We start from the raw sequence: 24,495 nt of genomic DNA, 5'->3' as shown, positions 1-24,495 counted from the left end.
GGATTCCTTTTATTTCTTTTTCTTCTCTGATTGCCGTGCCTAAAACTTCCAAAACTATGTTGAATAATAGAGGTGAGAGTGGGCTCCCTTGTCTTTTTTTTTTTTTTAAGTGAAATGTGATTTATTTCAGTGTTTTTTGTTATTTTTTTATTTTTGACTGTGTTGGGTCTTCGTTTCTGTGCAAGGGCTTTCTCTAGTTGCGGCAAGCGGGGGGCCACTCTTCATCGCAGTGCGCGGGCCTCTCACTATCGTGGCCTCTCTTGTTGCGGAGCACAGGCTCCAGACGTGCAGGCTCAGTAGTTGTGGCTCATGGGCCTAGTTGCTCCGCGGCATGTGGGATCTTCCCAAACCAGAGCTCGAACCCATGTCCCCTGCATTGGCAGGCAGACTCTGAACCACTGCACCACCAGGGAAGCCCCAGCTCCCTTGTCTTGTTCCTGATCTTAGAGGAAATGGTTTCAGTTTTTCACCATTGAGAATGATGTTGGCTGTGGGTTTGTCACATATGGCCCTTATTATGTTGAGGTAGGTTCCCTCTATGCCCACTTTCTAGAGAGTTTTTATCGTAAATGAGTGTTGAATTTTGTCGAAAGCTTTTTCTGCATCTGTTAAGATTATCATATGGTTTTTATCCTTTAATTTGTTACTATGGTGTATCACATTGATTTGCATATATTGAAGAATCCTTGCATTGCTGGGATAAACCCCACTTGATCATGGTGTATGAACCTTTTAATGTGCTGTTGGATTCTGTTTGCTAGTATTTTGTTGAGGATTTTTGCATCTATGTTCATCAGTAACATTGGCCTGTAGGTTTTTTGGTGACATCTTTGGTTTTGGTATCAGGGTGTTTGTGACCTCGTAGAATGAGTTTGGGAGTGTTCCTTTTTCTGCTGTATTTTGGAAGAGTTTCAGAAGGATAGGTGTTAGCTCTTCTCTAAATATTCGATAGAATTCACCTGTGAAGCCATCTGGTCCTGGGCTTTTGTTTGGTGGAAGATTTTTTTTTTTTTTTTGGGTGGAAGATTTTTAATCAGTTTCAGTTTCAGTGCTTGTGATTGTTCTGTTCATATTTTCTATTTCTTCCTGGTTCAGTCTTGGAAGCTTGTACTTTTCTAAGAATTTGTCCATTTCTTCCAGGTTGTCTGTTTTATTGGCATACAGTTGCTTGTAGTAGTCTCTCATGATCCTTTGTATTTCTGCAGTGTCAGTTGTTACTTCTCCTTTTTCATTTCTAACTCTGTTGATTTGATTCTTCCTTTTTTTCTTGATGAGTCTGGCTAATGGTTTATCAATTTTGTTTATCTTCTCAAAGAACCAGCTTTTAGTTTTATTGATCTTTGCTATTGTTTCCATTTCTTTTTCATTTATTTCTTATCTAATCTTTATGAATTCTTTCCTTCTGCTAACTTTGAGGTTTTTTTGTTCTTTTCTCTAATTGCTTTAAGTGTAAGTTTAGGTTGTTTATTTGAGATTTTTCTTGTTTCTTGAGGTAGGATTGTATTGCTATAAATTTCCCTCTTAGAACTGCTTTTGCTGCATTCCATAGGTTTGGGGCCATCATGTTTTCATTATCATTTGTTTCTAGGCATTTTTTGATTTCCTGTTTGAGTTCTTCAGTGATTTCTTGGTTACTTAGTAGCGTATTGTTTAGCCTCCATGTGTTTGTGTTTTTTTCCTGTAATTGAAATCTAGTCTGATAGTGTGGTCAGAAAAGATACTTGATACAATTTCAATTTTCTTTTAGCTGTTTTTCTTTTTCAATTTTCTTAAATTTACCGAGGCTTACCGAGGCTTGATTTTACAGAATAATTTTACTGCCCCAGAAATCCTGTGTTCCATCTATTCACTCGCCTTCCTCCTAACCCCTGTTGATTTTTTAATTGCCTTCATAGTTTTGCCTTTTCCAAAATGTAATATAGTTGGGTCTTTTCATTTTGGCTTCTTCACTTAGTAATGTGCATTTAAGTTTCCTCTATGTCTTTTCATGGCTTGATAGCTCATTTCTCTTTAGCACTTAATAACATTCTGTTGCCTTGATATATCAAGTTTATTTATCCACTGACCTACTGAAGGAGGACATCTTGGTTGCTTCTAAGTTTTGGCAATTATCAGTACAGCTGCTGTAAACATCAGTGTGCAGGTTTTTGTGTGAACATAAGTTTTCAACTCCTTTGAGTAATAGCAAGGAGCACAATCACTAGATCGTATGATAAGAGTATGTTTAGTTCTGTCTTCCAAAGTGCCTATATCATTGCATTCTCACCAGCAATGAATGAGAGTTCCTGTTGCTTAACATCCTCACCAGCATTTGGTATTGTCAGAATTGTAGATTTTTGCCATTCTAACAAGGTGTGTAGAGGTATGTTGTTTTAATTTGCATTTCCGTGATGACATTTGATGTGAAGCATCTTTTCACAAGCTTCTTATATGCCACCTCTGTGTCTTCTTTGGTGAGGTGTCTGTCTTGAAAAAAAAGGTCTTTGGCCGATTCTTTACTTTGGTGGTTAAGTTTTAAGAGTTCTTTGTGTATTTTGGACAGCAGTCCTTTTTATCAAATACCTTGTAAAAAATTTTTCTTGGTCTGGTGGCTTGTCTTCTTGACACTGTCTTTTGCTGAGCAGACATATTTTATTTTATTTTCTTCTTTTAATTTTATTTATTTATTTATTTTTGGCTGCGTTGGGTCTTTGTTGCTGCGTGTAGGCTTTTTCTAGTTGTGGCAAGTGGGGGCTACTCTTTTTTTCTTTTCTTTTTTTTTTGTGGTACGCAGGCCTCTCACTGCCGTGGCCTCTCCCGTTGCAGAGCACAGACCCCAGATGCGCAGGCCCAGTGGCCATGGCTCACGGGCCCAGCTGCTCTGCAGCATGTGGGATCCTCCCAGACCGGGGCACGAACCCGCATCCCCTGCATTGGCAGGCGGACTCTCAACCACTGCGCCGCCAGGGAAGCCCCAGGGGGCTACTCTTTGTTGCAGTGCGCAGGCTTCTCATTGCGGTGGCTTCACTTGTTGCAGAACATGAGCTCTAAGTGCACGGGCTTCAGTAGTTGCAGCACGCAGACTCAGTAGTTGCAGCACGCAGGCCCTAGAGCGCACAGGCTTCAGTATTTGTGGCACATGGGTTCAGTAGTTGTGACACACAGGCTGTAGGGCACGTGGGCTTTCCGTAGTTATAGCACGCAGGCTCAGTAGTTGTGGCTCACGGGCTGTAGAGCGCAGGCTCATTAGTTGTGGCGCACAGGCTTAGTTGCTCTGTGGCATGTGGGATCTTCCCGGACCAGGGCCGAACCCGTGTCGCCTGCCTTGGCAGCCGGATTCTTAACCACTGTGCCACCAGGGAAGTCCCAGCAATTTTTAATTTTAAAGAAGTCCAACTTACCAATTATTTCTTTCCTGGATCATCCCTTTGGTGTTGTATCTAAAAAGTCATCACCACGTGCAAGGTCATGTGGATTTTCTCCTGTGTTTTGCATTTTACATTTAGGTCTATGATCCATTGAGTTAATTTTCATGAAGGGTGTAAGGGCTGTGTATAAATTCGTTTCTTTGCATGTCGATATCCAGGTTTCCCAGCACCATTTGTTGAAAAGATTATCTTTTCTCCATTGTATTGCTTTTGCTCCTCTGTCAAAAGATCAGTTGGCTGTATTTGTGTGAGTCTAGTGCTGGGCTCTCTTTTCTGTTGTATTGATCTATTTGTCTGTTCTTTGACCAGTACCACACTGTCTAGATTACTGTAGCTTTATAGAAAGGTTTAAAGTAGGTAGTGTCAGTCCTCTGACTTTGTTCTTCTCCTTCACTGTTGTGTTACTCTGTGTCTTTTGCATTTCCACACAAACTTTAGAATCAATTGGTTGATGTCTACAAAATAACTTGCCAGGATTTTGATTGGGATTATGTTGAATCCATAGATCAATTTGGAAAGAACTGACCTTGACAATATTGAGTCTCCGTATCCATGAACATGGAATATCTCTCCATTTATTTAGTTCTTTGATTTCTTTTATCCGAGTTTTGTAGTTTTCCTCAAAAGTTGTACATGCTTTGTTAGATTAATACCTAAGTATTTCATTCTCTGGAGTGCTAATTAATGTAAATGGTATTGTGTTTTTAATTTCAAATTTCACTTGTTCATTGCTGGTATACAAGAAAGCAATCTACTTTTGTATACTGATGTTCTCTTGTAAAACTTTATTATACTCATTTATTAATTCCAGGAGTTTTTCTATATAAACAGTCTTGTTATCTGGCATCTGTAAACAAAAGACAGTTTTGTTTCTTCCTTTCCAATCTGTATACTTTTTATTTCTTTTTCTTATTGCATTAGCTAGGACCTACAGTACAATATTGAGAAAGAGTGGTGAGATGGGACATCCGTGTGTTGTTCCTGATATTAGTGGGAAAGCTTCTAGTTTTTCACTATTAAGTATGATGTTAGCTGTAGGTTTTTTGTAGATGTTCTTTATCAAGTTGAGAGTGTTACTTCTATTCCTATTTTGCTGACGAAACAGTTAGTTGATTTTTGACAGAGTGCTAGGACAATATATTGAGGAAAATAATAGACTTTCAATGAAAGGTACTGGGACAACTGAATGGTCACATGAAAAAGAATAAAGTTGGACCTTCCTCACACCATGGATAGAAAATTTACTCAAAATGGATCAAAGATCTAAATGTAAGAGCTAAAACTATAACATTTTTAGAAGAAAAACATAAATCTTCTTGATTGCCTTAATTAGGCATTGATTTCTTAGCCATAACCAGAAGCATACCAACCAAATAAAAATAATAAATTGGACTTCATTAAAATTTTAAAAACTTTTGTTTAAAGTTTTTTGTATCAAAAACACTATCGAGGGCTTCCCTGGTGACGCAGTGGTTGAGAGTCCGCCTGCCAATGCGGGGGACACGGGTTCGTGCCCCAGTCTGGGACGATCCCACATGCCGCAGAGCAGCTAGGCCCGTGAGCCATGGCTGCTGAGCCTGCGCGTCCAGAGCCTGTGCTCCACAATGGGAGAGGCCACAACAGTGAGAGGCCCGCATACCGCAAAAAAAAAAAAAACACTATCGAGAAAAATATAAAAACCCACAGACCAGGAGAAAATATCAGGTTGACCAGAAAGTTCATTCTGGCTTTTGCATAAGATGTTACGAACAAACTTTCTGACCAACCCAATATTTGGAAATCATGTAAGTCCCTAATAAGCGACTGGTATTCAGAATATATAAAGAACTCTTATAACAGTAAAAAGACAGAGAGTCCAATTAAAAAGTGGGCAAAAGACAAAAAAGATATACAAATGGCCAATAAATACGTAAAAAGATGCTCAACATCTTTAGCCCTCAGGGAAATGCACATTAAAACCACAGTGCTATATCACTTCACACCTACTAGGTGGCTGTAATCAAAAAGACATAACAGTATTGACAAGGATGTGGAGAAATTGGACCCCTCATATAGTTTTGGTGGGAAAATGTAAAATGGTGCGGTCACTTTGGAAATAGTCTGGCAGTTTCTCAAAAGATTCAACATAGAGCTACAAGGTGACCCAGTAATTCCACTCCTAAGTAATGAGATATGAAAGAGAAATGAAATGTGAAAACATGTCCACACAAAAACTTGTACACACATGTTCGTAACAGCATTATTATGAAATAGCCAAAAAGTGGAAACAAACCAAATGTCTGTCAGCTAACGAATGGATAAATCAACGTGGTATGTCCATACAATGAAATATGAGTTAGCAATAAAAGGAGTGAAGTACTGATTCATGCTATAAAACGGATGAACTTGAAACTTTATGCTAAGTGAAAAAGCCAGACACGGGAATTCCCTGGCGATCCGGTGTTTAGGACTGTATACTTTCACTGCTGAGAGCCCAGGTTCAATCCCTGGTCAGGGAACTAAGATTCCGCAAGCCGCAGCACAGCCAAAAAGGAAAAAAAAAAAAGGCCAGATACAAAAGGCCACATATTATATGATTCCTTTTTAAAATATTTTATTTATTTATTTGGTTGCGAAGGGTCTTAGTTGTGGCAGGCGGGCTCCTTAGTTGCGGCAGGCGGGAGCCTTAGTTGTGGCATGCACGTGGGATCTAGTTCCCTGACCAGGGATCGAACCCGGGCCTCCAGCATTGGGAGCGTGGAGTCTTATCCACTGTGCCACCAGGGAAGTCCCTGATTCCTTTTTTTTTTTTTTTTTTTTTTGTAGTACGCGGGCCTCTCACTGTTGTGGCCTCTCCCGTTGCGGAGCACAGGCTCCGGACGCGCAGGCTCAGCGGCCATGGCTCACGGGCCCAGCCGCTCTGCGGCACGTGGGATCTTCCCAGACCGGGGCACGAACCAGTGTCCCCTGCATCAGCAGGCGGACTCTCAACCACTGCACCACCAGGGAAGCCCCCTGATTCCTTTTTTAATGAAATGTCCAAAGTAGACAAATCTATAGAGACAGAAAGCAGATTAATGGTTGTCCGTGGCTGAAGGTGGGGGTTGTGGAAGGAAATGGAGAGTGACTGCTAAAGGACCTGGTTTCTTTTTGGGTGGCGAAAATGTTCTAAAATTGAGGCTAGTGATGGTTACACAACTTTCTGAGCATACTACAAACCATTGAATCGTGCACTTATATGAGTGAGTTAGGAACTCCCCTGGTGGCACAGTGATTAAGACTCTGAGCTCCCAATGCAGGGGGCCCAGGTTTGATCCCTGGTCAGGGAACTAGATCCCATATGCATGCCACAACTAAGAGTTCACATGCCACAACTAAGGAGCTGGCGAGCCGCAACTAAGGAGCCCGCCTGCTGCAACTAAGATCTGGCACAACCAAATAAATATATAAATTTTAAAAATAAATAAGTGAGTGAGTTATGTGGTGATTTGAATTATATCTCAATAAAGCTGTTACTAAAAAAATTTAGAAGAATGACATGTGGCATTCACTGTGTGTTAGCTCTGGTGATGGGGGTGGCAGTGGCTGAGGGCAGCTACTAGAAACATGCAGCATATATTATCGTGAAGCATTCTGTTTTATAGGATCTCCTGTATCGAAGATCTAGGTCACTAGTGGATTATGAAAATGCTAATAAAGCACTGGATAAAGCAAGAGCAAAAAATAAAGATGTTCTACAGGCTGAAACATCCCAACAGTTATGTTGTCAGAAATTTGAAAAAATATCTGAATCTGCAAAACAAGGTACTCTTATATTAACCTTTAATCATAAGGTATGGTTTGGACTATTATATAAATAGTTAATCCTAATTTATTTTGTTCACAGAGCTTATAGATTTTAAGACAAGAAGAGTTGCTGCATTCAGAAAAAATTTAGTGGAACTGGCAGAGTTAGAACTGAAGCATGCAAAGGTAGTATCATATTAAAGATTTAATAATTTAAGTGACATAATTTACAAATGAGTCAGTTATGAAACTTTATACTAATTTAAAAAATAGAGAATCTTAGAATTGAGAGGGAGTTTAAAGGTTATCTAACTTAAACAAGAAAAATATCTATAATGTCTCTAATGGTCAGCTTTGCAAGACTCTAGTACCTAATATGGAAAAACAGTATCATTTTTTGACTAGTTGTTAAAAAAAAAATCTTAATAAAAACATCACTTAAAATTTTATTTAACATTTGCCATCTTCAAAGGGACTGAAAATTTTAAATGTATTCAAAATTCCCCAAACTATAAATATTAAAGGAATTTTTTAAAACTTTTATTTCGTGATAAATTTATACCATTTATAAGTATAAAGTTATTAAAGCTTAAAACTACACTGAGATTTTTGGTATACTCTATAATGAGCACGAATTTACTTCTGTGTAACTTTGACATAAGTTTAATTCCTCTTTCACAGTTTACCCTTCAGATATTTAAATCCTTCATATTCTCTATATATCTTCTCTTCTCCATGCCAGACATCCTTTGGCTAAATATTTTTCATCCCGTACACCTCAACAAGATTTTTATTGTATTATTGCCCTACTGTCATTACTCTTTTAAAATATTATACCTGAAAATGGAAACACATTTACATACATAGAATGATTATTGTTCACATTTCTTCTTACAGCATGTTTTATTCTATTTTTTTAACTAATTTATTTTTTATTGAAGTATAGTTGATTTACAATGTGTTGGTTTCGGGTGTACAGCAGAGTGATTCAGTTATACATATATATGTATATATTCTTTTTCAGATTCTTTTCCCATAGAGGTTATTACAGAATATTGAGTATAGTTCCCTGTGCTATACAGTAGGTCCTTGTTGTTTATCTGTTTTATATATAGTAGTGTGTATGTTACTCCCAAATTCCTAATTTATCCCTCCCCTCCAAGCATGTTTTATATGTATAAGATACAGGTTTTTTTTACTGCCATGTTGCACCAGCTTGATTTGGCTATAATCACACTTTTTTTCTCTCTTTCTAAGTCACTTCTTGAACCTCCGCCCTGTGGTTGTGTGTTTAATTTTTTTAGTAATTATTTTCATTTTTGTGGTAAAAAACACATAACATAAAATTTACCATCTTAACGATTTTTAAGTGTACAGTTAAGTAGTATTAAGTATATTCATGTTGTTGTACAATGGCTCTCTAGAACTTTTTCATTTATTGAGCACTTATTTTAAAAATGTAATTGCAGGCCACGTTTATGTCTGTTAGATTTAAGCTTGCTCGTCTTAGCCCAGCGCATTGAGATCTTTTGGAAACTTGGGTTTGATCATATAGTATTTGACTGTTATACTAGTTTATCCTGTCAAGTGATGGACATTTGTAATTTGTATGAACTCCCTTTTATGTCTTCATCTAAGTTTTGATTTAAAAGGTTGATCAGGATTAAAGGAATCACTATTTGTTAACCTACCTTTTGAAAGTAAGTGGCACCAAAAAAAATTTAGTTCCTTTCTATACTAATTGATATTAACTTATTAATTAATATTCTTCGGTTATAGTTATTTGGATAGTTAGGAATTCATTTATACTATTATCAACCATTATTTTTCCCATTTTATCTGTGAAGGACATAAGGAGTATCAAGTTACTTATTAAAATCAAGATATACGTTGTCTGATTTTCTGGGCTAATAACCCTGTCAGAAGAAAATGTATGGACCTCCCTGGTGGTCCAATGGTTAAGACTCTGCATTTCGCCTGCAGGAGGCGTGGGTTCGATCCCTGGTCGGGGAACTAAGATCCTGTGTGCCATGCATTGTGGCCCAAAAAAAAGAAAATGTTTTGATAAGCCTGGCATAATTTATTCTTATTGAGCCTGTGTTGTTTTCCAGTGTTCACTGTTTTTGTTCTTTTTAAAGAGTTTATACACTATCAAGGATTTTGTTATAGATTAAGGAGGGGTTGACAAACTACAGCCTATTCTGTACAGCCTGTGAGCCAGGAATGGCATTCATATTTTTAAATGATTATAAAAAGATCAAAAGAATAATATTTCATGACGTGATAATTGTATGAAACTCAAATTTAACCTATTAAGGTTTATTGGAATACAGCCAAGCATATTCGCTTGAGCTTATTCACTTACGCTTTGTCCGTGATTGCTTTCATGCTACTACAGCAAAGTTGAGTAGTTGAAACAGAGACCAAATGTCTCTCAAAGTGTAAAATGTTTACTGTTTAATAACCCTTTACAAAAAAAGTTTGCTGACCCTGCTTTAGATTGATGTCAGCCTCTGGTTTCCAGATTCTGTACTTTTTCAAATTCTTCCCGAAATGTGTTCTCTGTGTTCAAATTTCTGATAGCTCTTCTAGTCCAGTGGTTCTTAACTAGTGGTGATTTTGCCCCCCAGGAGACATTTAGCAATTTCTGGAGACATTTGTGGTTGTCGCATCTGGGGGTGGGGGGGGGTCACTGCTGGTGTGTAGTGGGTAGAGGCGAGGAGTGCTGCTTAGCATCCTACGATACACGGACAGCCCCCACGAGGAGGGATCACACAGCCCAAATGTCGGGAGTGCTGAGGTTGGGCAACTCTACTCTGTTGTCTGAGATTTCTTAATGACTTTGTAAATCTGAACAAAGTCTCATTTTGGTCCCAGGATCCACATAAATTATTCCAAAAAGAGTAGATAATAGTTAAATGTACAACAAGATGGTTTGAAACTACTTTGGATTTTATTTATTGTAGCTGGTATATATGTCTTTGTCACATAATTAAAATCTAGTTAACTAGGTAGTTAGGTCACTTTTGTGTCCTTGAAAATAGGCTCAGATTCTTTATTAAGGAAGTAAAAAATGTGTGATATGGGCAGTTAAAAAAAAAAAAGTGATGAGCCAACTGTGAGGGTGTGATGTGAGTCCCTGTGTACCCCATTGTAGTTGCAGAGTTAGGTCCACCTTTGGCAGGGGCAGTTTGGCAGGTGTCAGCCTGCAGAATGTGCATCCTGTGACTCAGCGGTCCCACTTGAGGAATATACCTGTAAGAAGTATATCTAAGAAGGTAATTTCATAACTATAGACAGGCTCAAAGTCATTTGTCACAGTTCTGTTCTTATACTGGCCAAAAGTTGACAGTAACTTGAACACCTAAAAATGTTTAATGTTTATTTTTCACTTAATTTTAGATTTTCAGGAACATTGCAAGGAAAGTACAAAGAATTCCTGGATACTCTTCACCCAGATTCCCCAAATGTGCATATTATCTCATCTGCTTTGTCCTTTTCCCTCCCTTCCTCCCCGTTTCTCTTTACACACACACACACTCACACTCTCACACACACCCCTATACACACCTGTTTTTGTCTTAAACCATATGAGTAAGCTGCAGATATGATGCTTCTCTCTTTTATACATTTAAGTGTGAATTTCCTAAAATCAAGTAATTAAGTACTCAGTACAGTTATAAAGTTGAGGAAATTAATATCAACATAATTCTGTTATCTAATCCAGAGGCCTTTATTCACATTTCCCCAGTTGTCCCAATAATGTCCTTAATGGCAAAAGGAAATTCAAAAGAATGTGTTGCATTCAGTGCACGTGTCTTCTTAGACTTCTGTAATTTGGAAAAGTTGCTGAATCTTTGTATTTCATAACATTGGACACTGTTAAAGCACAGGCCTATAGAATGCCCCTCACTTTGGGTTTGTCTAATTAGTGGGTTTAGGTTGTGCACTTTGGACAGGAATTCCACCCAGAAGTGATGTCAGATCTTCTTGGTGCATCACACAGGAGGAGGCACATGCTGTTGATCAGTTGCCTTACTGGCAATGTACAACTTTGATCATTTGCTTAAAGTGATGTCTGCAGGCTTCACAGTGGCAAAGTTGATATTTTATATTTTGGATTAAGAAGTATTCTGTGGGGAGGTACCCGAGACTGTTAAATACCCCATCACTTAACCAGCACCGACCAATAAAACTTTGTGCCATGGTGGGAATATTCTGTAATCAGGAAGTCTGGGTTCTGTCCAGTGTGGTTGGCACTAGTCATGTGTGGCTATTGAAGACTTGAAATGTGGGTAATGCAACTGAGGAACTGAGTTTTTATTTAATTTTAATTAACAGATCTTCATTATGCAGCTGCACATAGCTGATGGCTACAGCATTGGCATTTTGGTCCCATACTGCTCTTGGCATCCATTCATGATTTTTGCTTGAGTCAGTTTATGATGATGGTGATCGCCAAATGGTCATTTTCTAATTCCACCATTCTTTATACGTTTTAGTTGACTTTCTACTCTAAGGAGGAGGTTTTCCTTCATTCCTGTTTATATATTAATGTAATCTAAATATACTTAAATTTGCCTTTATATGTCTCTAAATGTGGATGCCAGTTCACATGTTTTACAAATGGACATTTAGGTATGAATTTTATAGAATACTTCTGTATGTAATCTTACTGTTTTTATGAAAAGTGCTATAAATCTAATGCTATATTTTAATGGCTAAAGGAATGTGATAAGAACCTGTCTTACAATCAGAACATACTCAGTGGCTTAGTCTGCATACAAAGGGCATATTTTATAACCCTCACTAGAGCATGCCAAATATTAATATTGGTCTAGACGGAAATTTACTGAACAACCTGGTATGTGGAAAATACTGTGCATGGAACAAATTCTGTAATTTTACGTCTTTAAACCTTTATTTGTATATAATAAATGACTTTTCAAAATTCTGGTATCTTAAATGTAAAGTTACGTGATTTCTAATACTGTATATTTTCAGTAAGAGTCTTTCACACTGTTTGAACTTCATTTATTTTCCCTCCCTTTTTAGGGTAACCTACAGTTGCTGCAGAACTGCCTGGCAGTGTTAAATGGAGACACATAAGCCACACTCTGCCTTCCAGTTAAAAAGGGCTGCCTTCCGTCAGATTTTATTTTTTTTCTTAATGATGCTAGACATTTACTGCTCACTGGAAACAAAAGAAACAGCTGATAAAGTGCATCTACTCTCCCTTTTTCTGAGAAACAATGGCGCGGTGCCGCCCTCGGGTGCTGTGGGCTGCATGATGGGACCTGCGCGCCTGCGCCTGCGCCGCGGACAGTTGATGATCATCGCGCCCTCCTCCTCTTCAGAAGCCCAAAGTACTGCCTTTTTTAAAGTAGCCTCTAGAACTGTGCTTATTTTATGAATAGTATTCCTATGGCTGCTAATCTTATTTACTTTTAAGTAATTTCTGAAGTTTAACCCTTTCAAAATACATTGTGTAAACAAGATAAGGATTGCCGTTACCTTTTTTTGAATTTTGTTTTAAAAAAACATTGTACACCACCTTAGTTCTTGTATCCTGGTAAAGCATCTTAATGAGACTTATTTTTAATTAATGAACGTTTCTTAGAAGTTTTGGGACAGACTTTACGTAATCTTTATAAGTATGATTTCTGAAGAAAAGCAAATGCATTAGTATGTTTGCCTTAAACTTGTAGACTAAACGAACTATTGTCAAATAAACAGTGATAACAGTAATAGTTTTTAACTCTGGTCACTCTAAAATTTGGAGTAGCTATAATCTACTATATTATGCTTTTACAATGCAGGTCTTAGTTTTTCTTTTTTCTTATTTCTTTTAAAATGGCATATCGAACCAAGTTCACCACTTTACAAAAGAATGAACTGCTTCTCTGTGTGCTTTTAGCACTTCATATAAGATGGAATTGGGCAGAGACAGTTTAGAGACAGCTGTTTCTAAAACAGGAACAGAGAGTATGGCCTGTTGTGCTTTCCAGGATTCCACCCCTAGTTCAGCTAATTAACCGTGCCACATACACCAGTGTATAGACTGGTGTGTAGAGAGAAAGAGGAGTGCTATAGGGAGCAGCACTTGTCAGTGGGGGAAAAGTTGGAATATTTGGAATAAAAGTTGCAGTACAAAAAGGATACTGTCAGCTACATTACAGATATTTGGCCTTTCTAATGTGAACGAACATTGTTATTTCTAGTTTAAAATTAGATTGCGTGGTTGGATTTTTCCACACTCTCTAAGTTGTTTCCCATGTGGAAACCACAGGCATCTGAGTTGGTCACCCTTCCACCGCGTTCCTAGTTTGTTTTCCCAAACCGTTTTTAAGAACACCTACCTGGTTCTCAGGACTAGTCGCTATGATTCCAGCCTTTTCTGCTGCATGGCTCTTGCCTCACTGGTGTGCTGGGTCAGTGTTTCTCTCTTATTGACGTTCCTCAGTGTGTTTGAACTGTTGATGTTTGTGTTGCCTGAGAGATTGTTTTGTCCTCCATGTCCCCTTCACTGGTGAGAATACGCCCCTGCGATGCCCACCAGTGGGTGAACGTGGGGTGGAGGGCCGTAGCTTCTGGATTCGGGAACAGTCCCTTCAGTGGCTGCCCTTGTGGCCTCAGACCACAAGGTTCACTCGACCTGTCTGCCTATTTCTCTACCATAAAAGACAATTATTGACCTACCTCACAGGGGTGTTGTGAGGATTAATAAATGTTGGTACAGTGCTTTGGAAATGTGAAGATGCTGTGTAAATGCTAAAAAAATAGCAAGTTCAGAGCAGAAACCTACACAAGTTTTCACATATCCGTCAGCTAATGTGTTTCTACCGAGGTGGCCTTTTTCTGGGAAAGAAGTACAGTGGAAAGTACATCCCTTGGCCCTTTGGTTTACTGACGGGGTGGGCGTAGACGGGAAGCAGCACTTGTGGGCTGCACATGAGTGTGGGGAGGTGAGGGGTGCTTACTAAACACATGTATTAATGAGTTGATGACTGTCCGAGGGTCTTCTCACTAACAAAACGTACAGAGAAGGGAAAGAATGTATGTTACTCCGTCGAGGTCATACGGGAGAGATTTACTTTGTAGGTCCAGAACAATTGAAAGGTTTATTCCATAGCTCACTGCTAGTCCCTGATAAAAGCAGCCAGCGCTGGTGGGTTGTGGCATTCATAAAACGTCTTAACCATCTCCTGCCTGAGGGCCGCAAAGGTGCGACGGGAAGACGCCCAGTGGCAGAGACAAGGCAGCAAGGGGCAGTCTGGGGTTTCCCTCGGATGATGCTTTATGCTCTGCAACCCCGGCTGTGGGAATAGCCTGGGGAGTCAACGTTGGTTGCAACGTTGTTTGCGGTGGGAAGCAAGGGACTGAGGGATTTGGAGTTTATGCGGTGAGAGTGGAGGATGGCAGGAGAGGAAATTTGTGAGAAAAAAGAAAGTGTGTCAAGCCTACCTGTATGTCAGTGAGGCACCAACCGGGTGAAAAAAGTGTATACAATATTATTAATGTTCCGTAGTAAAACTATGTTAAGTTGAGGTCAAAATGATGTTTCTCTTCCGCTGGGGAGGCGGGGGGGGGTGGGGGGTGGGGTTCAAAAGGAAAACTGCTGAGAAGCGCATAGCTATTCAATACTGTAAACATAAGAAGTGAGGGTCTTCCCTGCTGGCGCAGTGGTTAGGAATCCGCCAGCCAATGCGGGGGACACGGGTTCGAGGCCTGGACCGGGAAGCTCGCACCTGCTGCGGAGCAACTAAGCCCGAGCGCCACAACTACGGAGCCCGCGCGCCTAGAGCCGGTGCTGCCCAACAAGAGAAGCCACCGCAGAGAGAAGCCCCCCGCTCGCCGCAACTAGAGAAAGCCCGGGTGCAGCAACGAAGACCCGACGCAGCCAAAAATAAATGAATTTATAAAATATAAAATAGTAAGTGAAATTCTGTGTTTCGCTGCTGCTGGATAGAAGAGTATCAGTTTCAGTTTCAGCTCACCAACCCTCGGCTAGCACATATCCGGTGACATTATAGAACGAGCGGAGCCTGGGTTCGAGCCCTGGTCGGGGAAGATCCCACGTGCCACGGAGCAACTAAGCCCGTGCGCCGTAACGACTGAGCCTGCGCTCTGGAGCCCATGGGCCTAGAGCCCATGCTCCGCAACACGAGAAACCACTGCAATGAGGCGCCCCCGCTCCTCACAACTAGAGAAGGCTTGCGCGCAACAACGAAGACCCAACGCAGCGAAAAAAGAATAACAAATATCTATAAACTCAGTTTTATAGATTAGATACGTACAGGAAATTGGTGGTTGCCAAGGGTGGAGACGGTGGGAGGTTGCTAAAATTTGGGGTAGGGCATGTGAAAAGGTACAAATCTCACTCATAAGTCATGAGGACATACTACACAGCATGATAACTAAGATTAAAAAATAAAAAAATAAACCTACAAAACACAGAGGGGAGCACAAACGCAATCCCCCACTGCCATAAAGCATGCAGTTCCGTTTCTCACACTTGGGGAAATCACAACGGTCAACATCCGCAGAACGATGAATAAGCTTCGCTCTGGGTGTGACCACTCGTACCTCGAGTCAAAGCGAAAACTTGCTGAGAAAGTCTGGGTTCTGTTTTTAAGCCTGAGATCAGTAACCTTTACACGTATGTGTGTATGCGTATATATATTTGTATGTATGGGTCTTTGACCATGCCCGTCGGCTAGCGCAATCCTAGTTTCCCGACCGGAAGCTGACAACAGGCCTACGGCAGCGGTAACCACTGGGTCCTCCGGGAACACCGTGTTTCTTTTACTTTATCCCTTAACACTAGGTGATCCTCAACATTGTCTCAGTTTCCGATGTACAGCTTCAGATCGTTCTCCATTGGACGTTACTCTAAGATACCGAATTAAATGCTCTACACAGTAAATCCTTCTTACTCAGCTACTTTACATATAGTGTTTCGTATCTGTTAGTAGTTCCGTACTCCCCACAAACTTTCCCAAACTCTGTTCCCGATGACGGCGAGTGTTTTTATCTTACAAAAAGAATTATTACTGTACTTTCCGCATTGCAGACGGTGGCATAACGACGTTCCTTCTTACGTGACTTCCTTAGTATAATAACCTGTTTTCGCTCGTATTACCGCAAACAGTAGTACGTACCACCCTACCAGTCTGCGTTCCTTCGGGGCTCACTTCTTTACTACCATGCGCAGGCTCAGGCTGCTTCTGAGAAACCACAATAAACATGAAAGGCATGAACGACAAAAAAGCGTGAGGTGGTTGAAGTTAACAATAACCAAACCAGGAAACAGACTGTCAAGCTCTACTTGGCTACGCGGCTCGGCACACTGCAGCTTTCCTGCAGCCTTACGGTGAACAACTGCATTAGAGCGAAACAAACAATTCACAGAACTCACAGCCGCACGCAAGCTGTGCACTGAATCCCCAGATGAAAAAGTGCGCGAGCGCACGAAAAAACAGGCTTTCATCGGTTCACAAGAAATATGCAGAATTCTACTATTCAACAAACGCAAACATCAGGGGAAAGCGCGAACGCAGTCCCCCACTACCACAAATTATGCAGTCGAGTTTCCCACATTTGGGGAAATCGCAGGGGTCAGCACATCCGGAGTGCAATGGATAAGCCTCGCCCTGGGAAAACCACCTTCGTGATCATGGTATCTCCCCTGCCAGGTAAGTATGAGTTGCTGCTCTCGCCTCGTCCCACACCCTCGCGATCGCCCACCTCTTCACGCACGCTCACTTCCCTCACGCCCTCTCCGCGCCCTCCGCCCCTGCATGCCCCTCGCTCCGGGCTCGCCCACCCCGGGAACAACCTCGCGAGTCCTCGGCTCTCCACACGCAGGACGCGGAAGCCCAGCCGGAGTGGGACCAGCAGCCTCTGCGCGCCCCCTATCTGCATACGCCACGCCCCTCTCCGGAAGTCCCGCGCCTCTCAGCTTTCCCCAAGCCGGCTGAGGACAGCGGGGAGAACGCAGGAGGGATCTGCTCAGAGCCTTCGACTTAAAATGAACATTAGGTTCTTGTTTAAAGTTACATTGAGGGGTTTCACTTTTCGCACCGTCTATGTCTAACCTTTTCCCCATTGGGAAATCGCTGTGTTTGGGGGCACTTAGCCCTCAGGCGGCTTTCTAGTCTGTTACTTTCTCTTTGGCTTGTGTGGCCTCGAGGAGCTTAGGGCAGGTTTCCTTGACCTCCAGGTTTCTCTAGATAGGACCCAGGCGGAGTGGGACCAGCAGCCTCTGTGCGCCTCCTCATCTACACCCGCCACGCCCCTGCCGGGACCTTTTCGGCGTCCCGTTCTTTCCCGCGGGAGATACGGACCTACTAATTCCCGACCGAGATGCGCCGGTGTCTCCGGAGGGAGGGCGTGGGCGAGCGGCGACGAGTCGGGACCTGGAGGGGGGACCCGGGAAGACAGGAGCTCGCGGCGCCCGGCGCCCTGCAGTTCAGGAGCAGGTCGGAGCTCGGGTGTGGTCTCACCTTCCTTTCAGTGAAAATGACACGGAACACAATGTCAATCAAATGTTAAATAGTAAGATCAGAGTTTCGTCATCAGTTTAACATGAAATTGTTTGAGTCCTCATCCATGATCTTTCGTTCAGATTATGCAGTAATCGAATCCTGCAACCGCAAAGAAAAACGAACAGAGACTATCAGGGCAAAGCGTTCCTGCAAGGGGTAGATGTGTGGGCCGGGAACGGGTGTTGAATGGTTTCCGAAAATCGAATGCACGGAATTGTCACGTTTTCGTCCTGAGGGACTAGGCTGCCTCTTTCAGCCGCCCGGATTTGTCTTTTCCTCTTCCATACGTGAAGATTCTTTCTCGAGATCAAGTGGATCCTCCCCAGACGTGAACAAAACGATTCAAGTATTGTGTGTCGACTTCCAGTGGACCTTGTGCTGCATTATACTACTGTGGTCGGTGCTACGGAGCAAAGCGAGGCTAGACACAGGACTGGAGACTCTAGGGTCAGGGAAGGTTTCCTGAGGTCCTAACTGCGAAAAGATCAGAGCAAACGTATTGTAGCACCCTTTTTTCTTTTTCTTTTTTTCTTTTTTGGCTGCGCCGTGGGGCACGAGGGATCTTAAGTTCCCCAACCAGGGATGGAACCCACGCCCGGCTGCAGTGGAAGCGGGGAGGCTTAACCACACCACTGGACCGCCAGGGAAGTCCCAAGCACCCATTTTTGATTACTGGTTGTCTCAGGAAGTTTCCTTTCTTAGTGTGTGTTACCTAAAAATAGAGCATTTTCTTATCTAAACCCAGGATAATTATAAAAATCAAGAAATTAGCATGGATGCAATATTATTATTTACTCTATAAACATTATTCCATTTCTATCAACTGTCTCAGGAATGTCCTTTACAGCAAAGGAAAATTCAACATCACACGTTGCATTCTGTATCCTGTCTCTTTAACCAATTTTAATCTGAAATAATCCCCAGGCCCATCGTTTTATTTCATTATGCAGGCATTTTTGAAAATTACAGGCCAGTTATTTTGTAGAATAGCCTTGGTTTTTAGGTTGTCCTGTATTTCCTCATAATTACATTCAAGTGTGCTTTTTTTTTTTTCTTTTTTGCGGTACGCGGGCCTCTCACTGTTGTGGCCTCTCCCGCTGCGGAGCACAGGCTCCGGACGCGCAGGCCCAGCAGCCATGGCTCACGGACCCAGCCGCTCCGGGGCATGTGGGATCCTCCCGGACCGGGGCACGAACCCGTGTCCCCTGCATCGGCAGGCGGACTCTCAACCACTGCGCCACCAGGGAAGCCCCTCGAGTGTGCATTTTTGACACGTAGACGACATAAATGGTACTGTATCTGTTTACATGTTGACTTATGTCCCTCCCCCTCCCCCCCAAAAATGCTGAAATCCTAACCCCTGGTACCTATGAATGCGACCTTATTTGGAAATAGAATCTTTGCACCTACAATCAAGTTAAGGTGAGGTCAGTAGAGTGGGCCCTAATCCAATATGAATATTGTCCTTATAAGAGGAAAATGCCATGTAAGGACAGAGACACGTAGGGATAACGCCATGTGATGACAAAGCACAGATTGGACTGATGTAGCTGCAAGTTAAGGATCGACTGTCACCACTAGAAGCGAGGAAGAAGCAAGGAAAGATTCTACCCAGACTCTCAGAGGGAGCATGGCCCTGCTGACTCCTTGAGTTTGGACTTGTAGCTTCCGGAACTGTGAGAGAATAAATTTCTGTTGTTTGAAACCACCCAGATTGTGGTACTTTATTATGACAGCCCTATCAAATTAATCCAGTGTCCTCCTCTGGGCATCACACTGCAGGCACGTGAAGTCAGTTTGTTCAGTTATTGGTGGTGTTAACATTGATTACTTGGTTAAGGTGGTGTATCAGTTATCCAGTGCCGTGTAACAAACTACCCTAAAACTTAGTGATTTAAAATAGTGACCATGATATTTGCTCACCATTCTTTGCGTCAGCAACCGCAGCTGGGCTGAGCCGGGCAGTTCTGCGGCTCTGATGTAGGACCACTCGTGCAGCTGCAGTCAGCTTGTGGGACACTGGGGCGGGTCAGCCTGAGGGCCCTCAGTTGACATGATTCATCTTCACTCCCGTAATTTCATCGTCCAATAGGCTAAGTCAGGCTTCTTCTCATGGTGGTCTCAGGACAGCAAGTGAGAGCGACTCCCCACGAGCAACTGTTTTTCAGTCTTCTGCTTCCATCGCATTTACTAATGTTCCATTAGCCAAAGCAAGTCACGTAGCCAAGCCCAGAGTCAACATGGGAGGGTGCTGCAGAAGAACATGGTACCGGGGCCAGTATTGTAACCCTCTGCCACTGGGGGTGCTCACCAGGTCTGCCCCTTGTAATTATTAAGTAATTTGTGTGGAGATAATTGAGGATATGTAAATATCCGTTACAAAACCTTAACCCAATAGTTTTTAGTACCCACTGTTGACTTGCATTATGGTTGCCAAATGTTGATTTTCTAATTCTGTCACTCATTCTACATTTCTTAGTTGGCATTCTGTTGTAAGGAAGAATTTTCCTTCCTTCCCTATGTAATCAACATGAACTCATGGTTGTGTTTAGTTGTTTATAATCCATGACTGTTTTCGTTTATTTTGATGTTTGGTTGTTCTCATACTGGGCCTATGAAAGACCCTTCAGGTTGGCTACTGTGTCCTTCTGACGCGTCCATATAATTTTTGGAGCATTTTCTGGCACAAGATAGTCCAGGCTCATCTTGTACCTTCCCTGACTCCTGAAAATCATCTGTTTCTCCAAAGAGCCCTGGTTCTTTTTAGTGGAGAATGACATTTAGAAAGCAAGATCAGGACAGTGGGTTTCCCTACACATGTCTATATCTATTAAAAATAATGGGCCCAGCAATAAAGACGCATACATAGACACTGGACTTGAGGACACGGGGAGGGGGAGGGTAAGCTGGGACGAAGTGAGAGAGTGGCATGGACATATATACACAACCAAATGTAAAATAAATAGCTAGTGGGAAGCAGCCGCAGAGCACAGGGAGATCAGCTCGGTGCTTTGTGTCCACCTAGAGGGGTGGGATAGGGAGGGTGGGAGGGAGACGCAAGAGGGAGGAGATATGGGGATATATATGTATATGTATAGCTGATTCACTTCGTTATACAGCAGAAACTAACACACCACTGTAAAGCAACTATACTCCAATAAAGATGTTTAAAAAAAAAGGGGGGGGGGGCCAGGTACTTCCCTCGTGGCACAGTGGTCAAGAATCCGCCTGCCAATGCAGGGGACACGGCCTCGAGCCCTGGTCCGGGAAGATCCCACATGCCTCGCAGCGACTAAGCTCTTGCGCCACACCTACTGAGCCTGCGCTCTAGAGCCCGCGAGCCGCAACTAACTGAGCCCGCGAGCCACAACTACTGGGCCCGCGTGCCACAACTACTAAAGCCTGCGTGCCACAACTACTGAAGCCCGCGCGCTTAGAGCCAGTGCTCCACAACAAGAGAAGCCACCGCGATGAGAAGCCCGCTCACCTCAATGAAGAGTAGCCCCCGCTCTCGCCGCAGCTAGAGAAAGCCGGCGCGCAGCAACGAAGACCCAATGCAGCCAAAACTAAATTAATTAATTAAAAAATAATAATAATGGGCCTATACTGATATCTTCAATTCCAATTTTCAACTTAACACCACATGGTTCCTCCTCGCCCTCCGCCATTCTGTATTTGTATCTCCTTTCTTCAACAGTGAGAACCTTGACTCCCAGCCTCCATTTACTCATTAGCTGAATCCTACAATACAACAGCATTGGTACAAAACTGTTACAACCACATAGCTATGAAATACCAACCTACTAGTATTTGCAGTTCTTGTCTTTAGAGTTGAAAACGGTTATGGTCAATGTACTGTGTTCAAAAGTCATTTCGGTTGGTTATTTCTACTCCAGTGTGGTTACACAAGTCATCTGAGATACAGTTAGGTTCATTTGTACTTATATCCAATTTTAGGGTCTTTTCCCCCTGTATTTTTTTTAAAATGTCATTTATCTTTGGCTGCGCTGGGTCTTTGTCGCTGCGCGTGGGCTTTCTCCCGTTGCGGCAAGCGGGGGCTACTGTTCGTTGTGGTGCGCGGGCTTCTCATTGCGGTGGCTTCTCTTGTTGCGGAGCCCTGGCTCTGAGCGGGCGGGCTTCAGTAGTTGTGGCTCGCGGCCTCTAGAGCGCAGGCTCAGAAGTTGCGGCGCACGGGCGTAGTTGCTCCGCGCGGCCTGTGGGATCTTCGCGGACCTAGGGCTCGAACCCGTGTCCCCTGCATTGGCAGGAGGATTCTTAACCATCGCGCCACCAGGGAAGTCCTCCCCCTGTGTATTTTTTTAAAGCAGCAGTTTTTCTTTCTTTCCTTCTTCCTTCCTTCCTTGATTTTGGCTGTGCCGGATCTTAGTTGCGGCACGTGGGATCTTTAGTTGTGGCCTGTGGGATCGTTAGTTGCGGCATGTGAACCCTTAGTTGCGGCACGCATGCAGGGTCTAGTTCCGTGACCAGGAACCGAACCCCGGCCCCCTGCATTGGAAGTGCGGAGTCTTTCCCATTGGACCACGAGGGAAGTCCCTCCCCTCCCCCCCGTGTTTTAAAAACATATCCAAAATGTTAACAGAGATCCCCCAAATAATTACATAGAAAGGTACGCTCAGAAAACTGTCACTCTCTCCTTGCACTCACCCATATAGGCAATTTCATCAGTTCCGGTTTAACACTCCTGGGTTTCTTTTTGACAGACGGTGTATAATTTTCTTTTTTTCACATTTTTCATAGACAAAGGGTAGCATACTACATATATGCGTGCACTTTATTTTTTTCACTTAACATCGTCAATGCGTCCTATCTAGAGAAACCTGGAGGTCTAGGAAACCCGCCCTAAAGCTCCTCGAGGCCACACAAGCCAAAGAGAAAGTAACAGACTAGAAAGCCGCCTGAGGGCTAAGTGCCCCCAAACATAGCGATTTCCCAATGGGGAAAAGGTTAGACATAGACGGTGCGAAAAGTGAAACCCCTCAATGTAACTTTAAACAAGAACCTAATGTTCATTTTAAGTCGAAGGCTCTGAGCAGATCCCTCCTGCGTTCTCCCCGCTGTCCTCAGCCGGCTTGGGGAAAGCTGAGAGGCGCGGGACTTCCGGAGAGGGGCGTGGCGTATGCAGATAGGGGGCGCGCAGAGGCTGCTGGTCCCACTCCGGCTGGGCTTCCGCGTCCTGCGTGTGGAGAGCCGAGGACTCGCGAGGTTGTTCCCGGGGTGGGCGAGCCCGGAGCGAGGGGCATGCAGGGGCGGAGGGCGCGGAGAGGGCGTGAGGGAAGTGAGCGTGCGTGAAGAGGTGGGCGATCGCGAGGGTGTGGGACGAGGCGAGAGCAGCAACTCATACTTACCTGGCAGGGGAGATACCATGATCACGAAGGTGGTTTTCCCAGGGCGAGGCTTATCCATTGCACTCCGGATGTGCTGACCCCTGCGATTTCCCCAAATGTGGGAAACTCGACTGCATAATTTGTGGTAGTGGGGGACTGCGTTCGCGCTTTCCCCTGGTGTTTGACTTGGTGAACAAGTAGACAACAATTTCGGTAGTGTACCTCTGAAGTCGTTTTTGGTGGGGGAGTGTCTCTACGCGCTGCCTGTGCTGTAGTATTTTTTGTGTGCATGGGTGTTGTGTGCAGCCCGACGCTCATGCGGATGCCGACTGCTGTGCTGTGGAGTTCCCGATAGTTCGTTATGTGTGGTGAACGCAGAACGTGCCTTGCTTCGGTAGTCTGAACCGGTGTTGCTTCGTCGGTTAAATCATCTATCGGTTTCCTGTTCCGTGTGGCGTTTACCAGCCGCGTCCGCGTTGCCAGGTAGCGAAATACAGAAATCAACGTCTGTGAGGAAGGCAGTGCCTGCAACAACAACCGTTTGCCCCAGCATGAGTGAAACCAGAGGCTCTCACACTAGCAAAAATCAGCTGACAGCACACACTATGTAGGCCGGTAGCGTCTAGAGTCCCGAAAATAATGTAACTTGACTTATGAAATAGCAGTAGAAACGCAGGCACAGGAGACAAAGCTCTGGAGAGAGCCGAGTCCGGAGTACGGGGTTGATTGAATATGGAATGCTATATATAAAATAACGGAGGTTACCTCTGAAGAACATTCAACGTCCATACGGCATCCTGAAATAACGTATAATGAAAAACAACCCGAAGTTCTACTACACCTCGAACTGGCACAGTATTGTGAACACTTAGTTTAATAAGTAAAAGGTTTTAAAAAGAAGTAGGGAGGCAATTCCCTGCCTGTCCGTGGTTAGGACCCCGTGTTTCCACTACCACGGCCCTCGGTTCAACCCCTGGTCAGGAAACTGAGATTCCCGAAGCTTACGGGTTTAGCGAAAAAAACCTTAGACATGTATTTGCATGTTATATATACAACACCTGCACAAACACACACGCGTACACATACATGTAACTTATTGATCTCAGGCTTCAGAACAAAAAACAGAGTGGAAACTGTTCTCCGGCAGGTTCTGAGTGCAGGTAAGATGAAAAATACGGTGTCCTTCGTACAGAAAAATCACGGAACACTCCCTGTTCAGCTTCATCAGCAACGTCTCTGAACCCCATTTGCGTGAGTCCTAGGGTGAGAGCTACTAAGGACAGAACCAAAAACCCAAACGGAGCCCCTGAGCCCTGGGAGAGGGCGCACCAGGCCACGCCCTCAGCCTCCAACCTAGCCTCTTTCAGTTCCTTATCACTTTAGGAGAATGGGATCATTTTTACAGATAGCAGAAAAAATGCAAGTCAAGTG

General features: G+C 43.2%; 1 protein-coding gene, 2 long non-coding RNA genes and 2 other non-coding genes across 7 annotated transcripts in view; 3 read left to right on the top strand and 2 right to left on the bottom strand.

Annotated features, from left to right (window-relative positions):
* Positions 1 to 12,920, top strand: part of SNX6 (sorting nexin 6) — a 53,355-nt gene extending 40,435 nt beyond the window's left edge. For all 3 annotated transcript variants that reach the window (XM_089906043.1, XM_089906035.1, XM_022570735.2), the window contains 3 exons: positions 7,031 to 7,190; positions 7,273 to 7,358; positions 12,228 to 12,920. In XM_089906043.1, the coding sequence (XP_089762169.1) occupies positions 7,031 to 7,190; positions 7,273 to 7,358; positions 12,228 to 12,281 (300 nt within the window). In that variant the 3' untranslated portion in view covers positions 12,282 to 12,920. The remainder of the gene's footprint in view (positions 1 to 7,030; positions 7,191 to 7,272; positions 7,359 to 12,227) is intronic.
* A 78-nt stretch (positions 12,921 to 12,998) lies between these two features.
* Positions 12,999 to 24,495, bottom strand: part of LOC149750270 (uncharacterized) — a 24,413-nt gene continuing 12,916 nt past the window's right edge. Inside the window, exon 3 of the long non-coding RNA XR_016391684.1 lies at positions 12,999 to 23,589. This is a non-coding gene — a long non-coding RNA (uncharacterized LOC149750270). The remainder of the gene's footprint in view (positions 23,590 to 24,495) is intronic.
* LOC149750273 (U1 spliceosomal RNA) lies at positions 16,712 to 16,875 on the bottom strand. Its single transcript, XR_016392307.1, has one exon. It is a non-coding gene; the product is annotated as a U1 spliceosomal RNA (small nuclear RNA).
* Positions 23,078 to 23,241, top strand: LOC149750272 (U1 spliceosomal RNA). Its single transcript, XR_016392305.1, has one exon. It is a non-coding gene; the product is annotated as a U1 spliceosomal RNA (small nuclear RNA).
* LOC149750268 (uncharacterized) overlaps positions 23,202 to 24,495 on the top strand; it is a 20,663-nt gene continuing 19,369 nt past the window's right edge. The window contains exon 1 of the long non-coding RNA XR_016391694.1: positions 23,202 to 24,495. This exon is cut by the window's right edge and continues 9,953 nt beyond it. This is a non-coding gene — a long non-coding RNA (uncharacterized LOC149750268).

The sequence above is a fragment of the Delphinapterus leucas genome, chromosome 2 (assembly GCF_059928025.1).
Source record: "Delphinapterus leucas isolate spDelLeu-1000000601 "Yukka" chromosome 2, BTC_Dleu_Yukka2, whole genome shotgun sequence".
NCBI classification, from domain to species: domain Eukaryota; kingdom Metazoa; phylum Chordata; class Mammalia; order Artiodactyla; family Monodontidae; genus Delphinapterus; species Delphinapterus leucas.
This window is presented reverse-complemented; position numbering and strand designations above follow the sequence as displayed.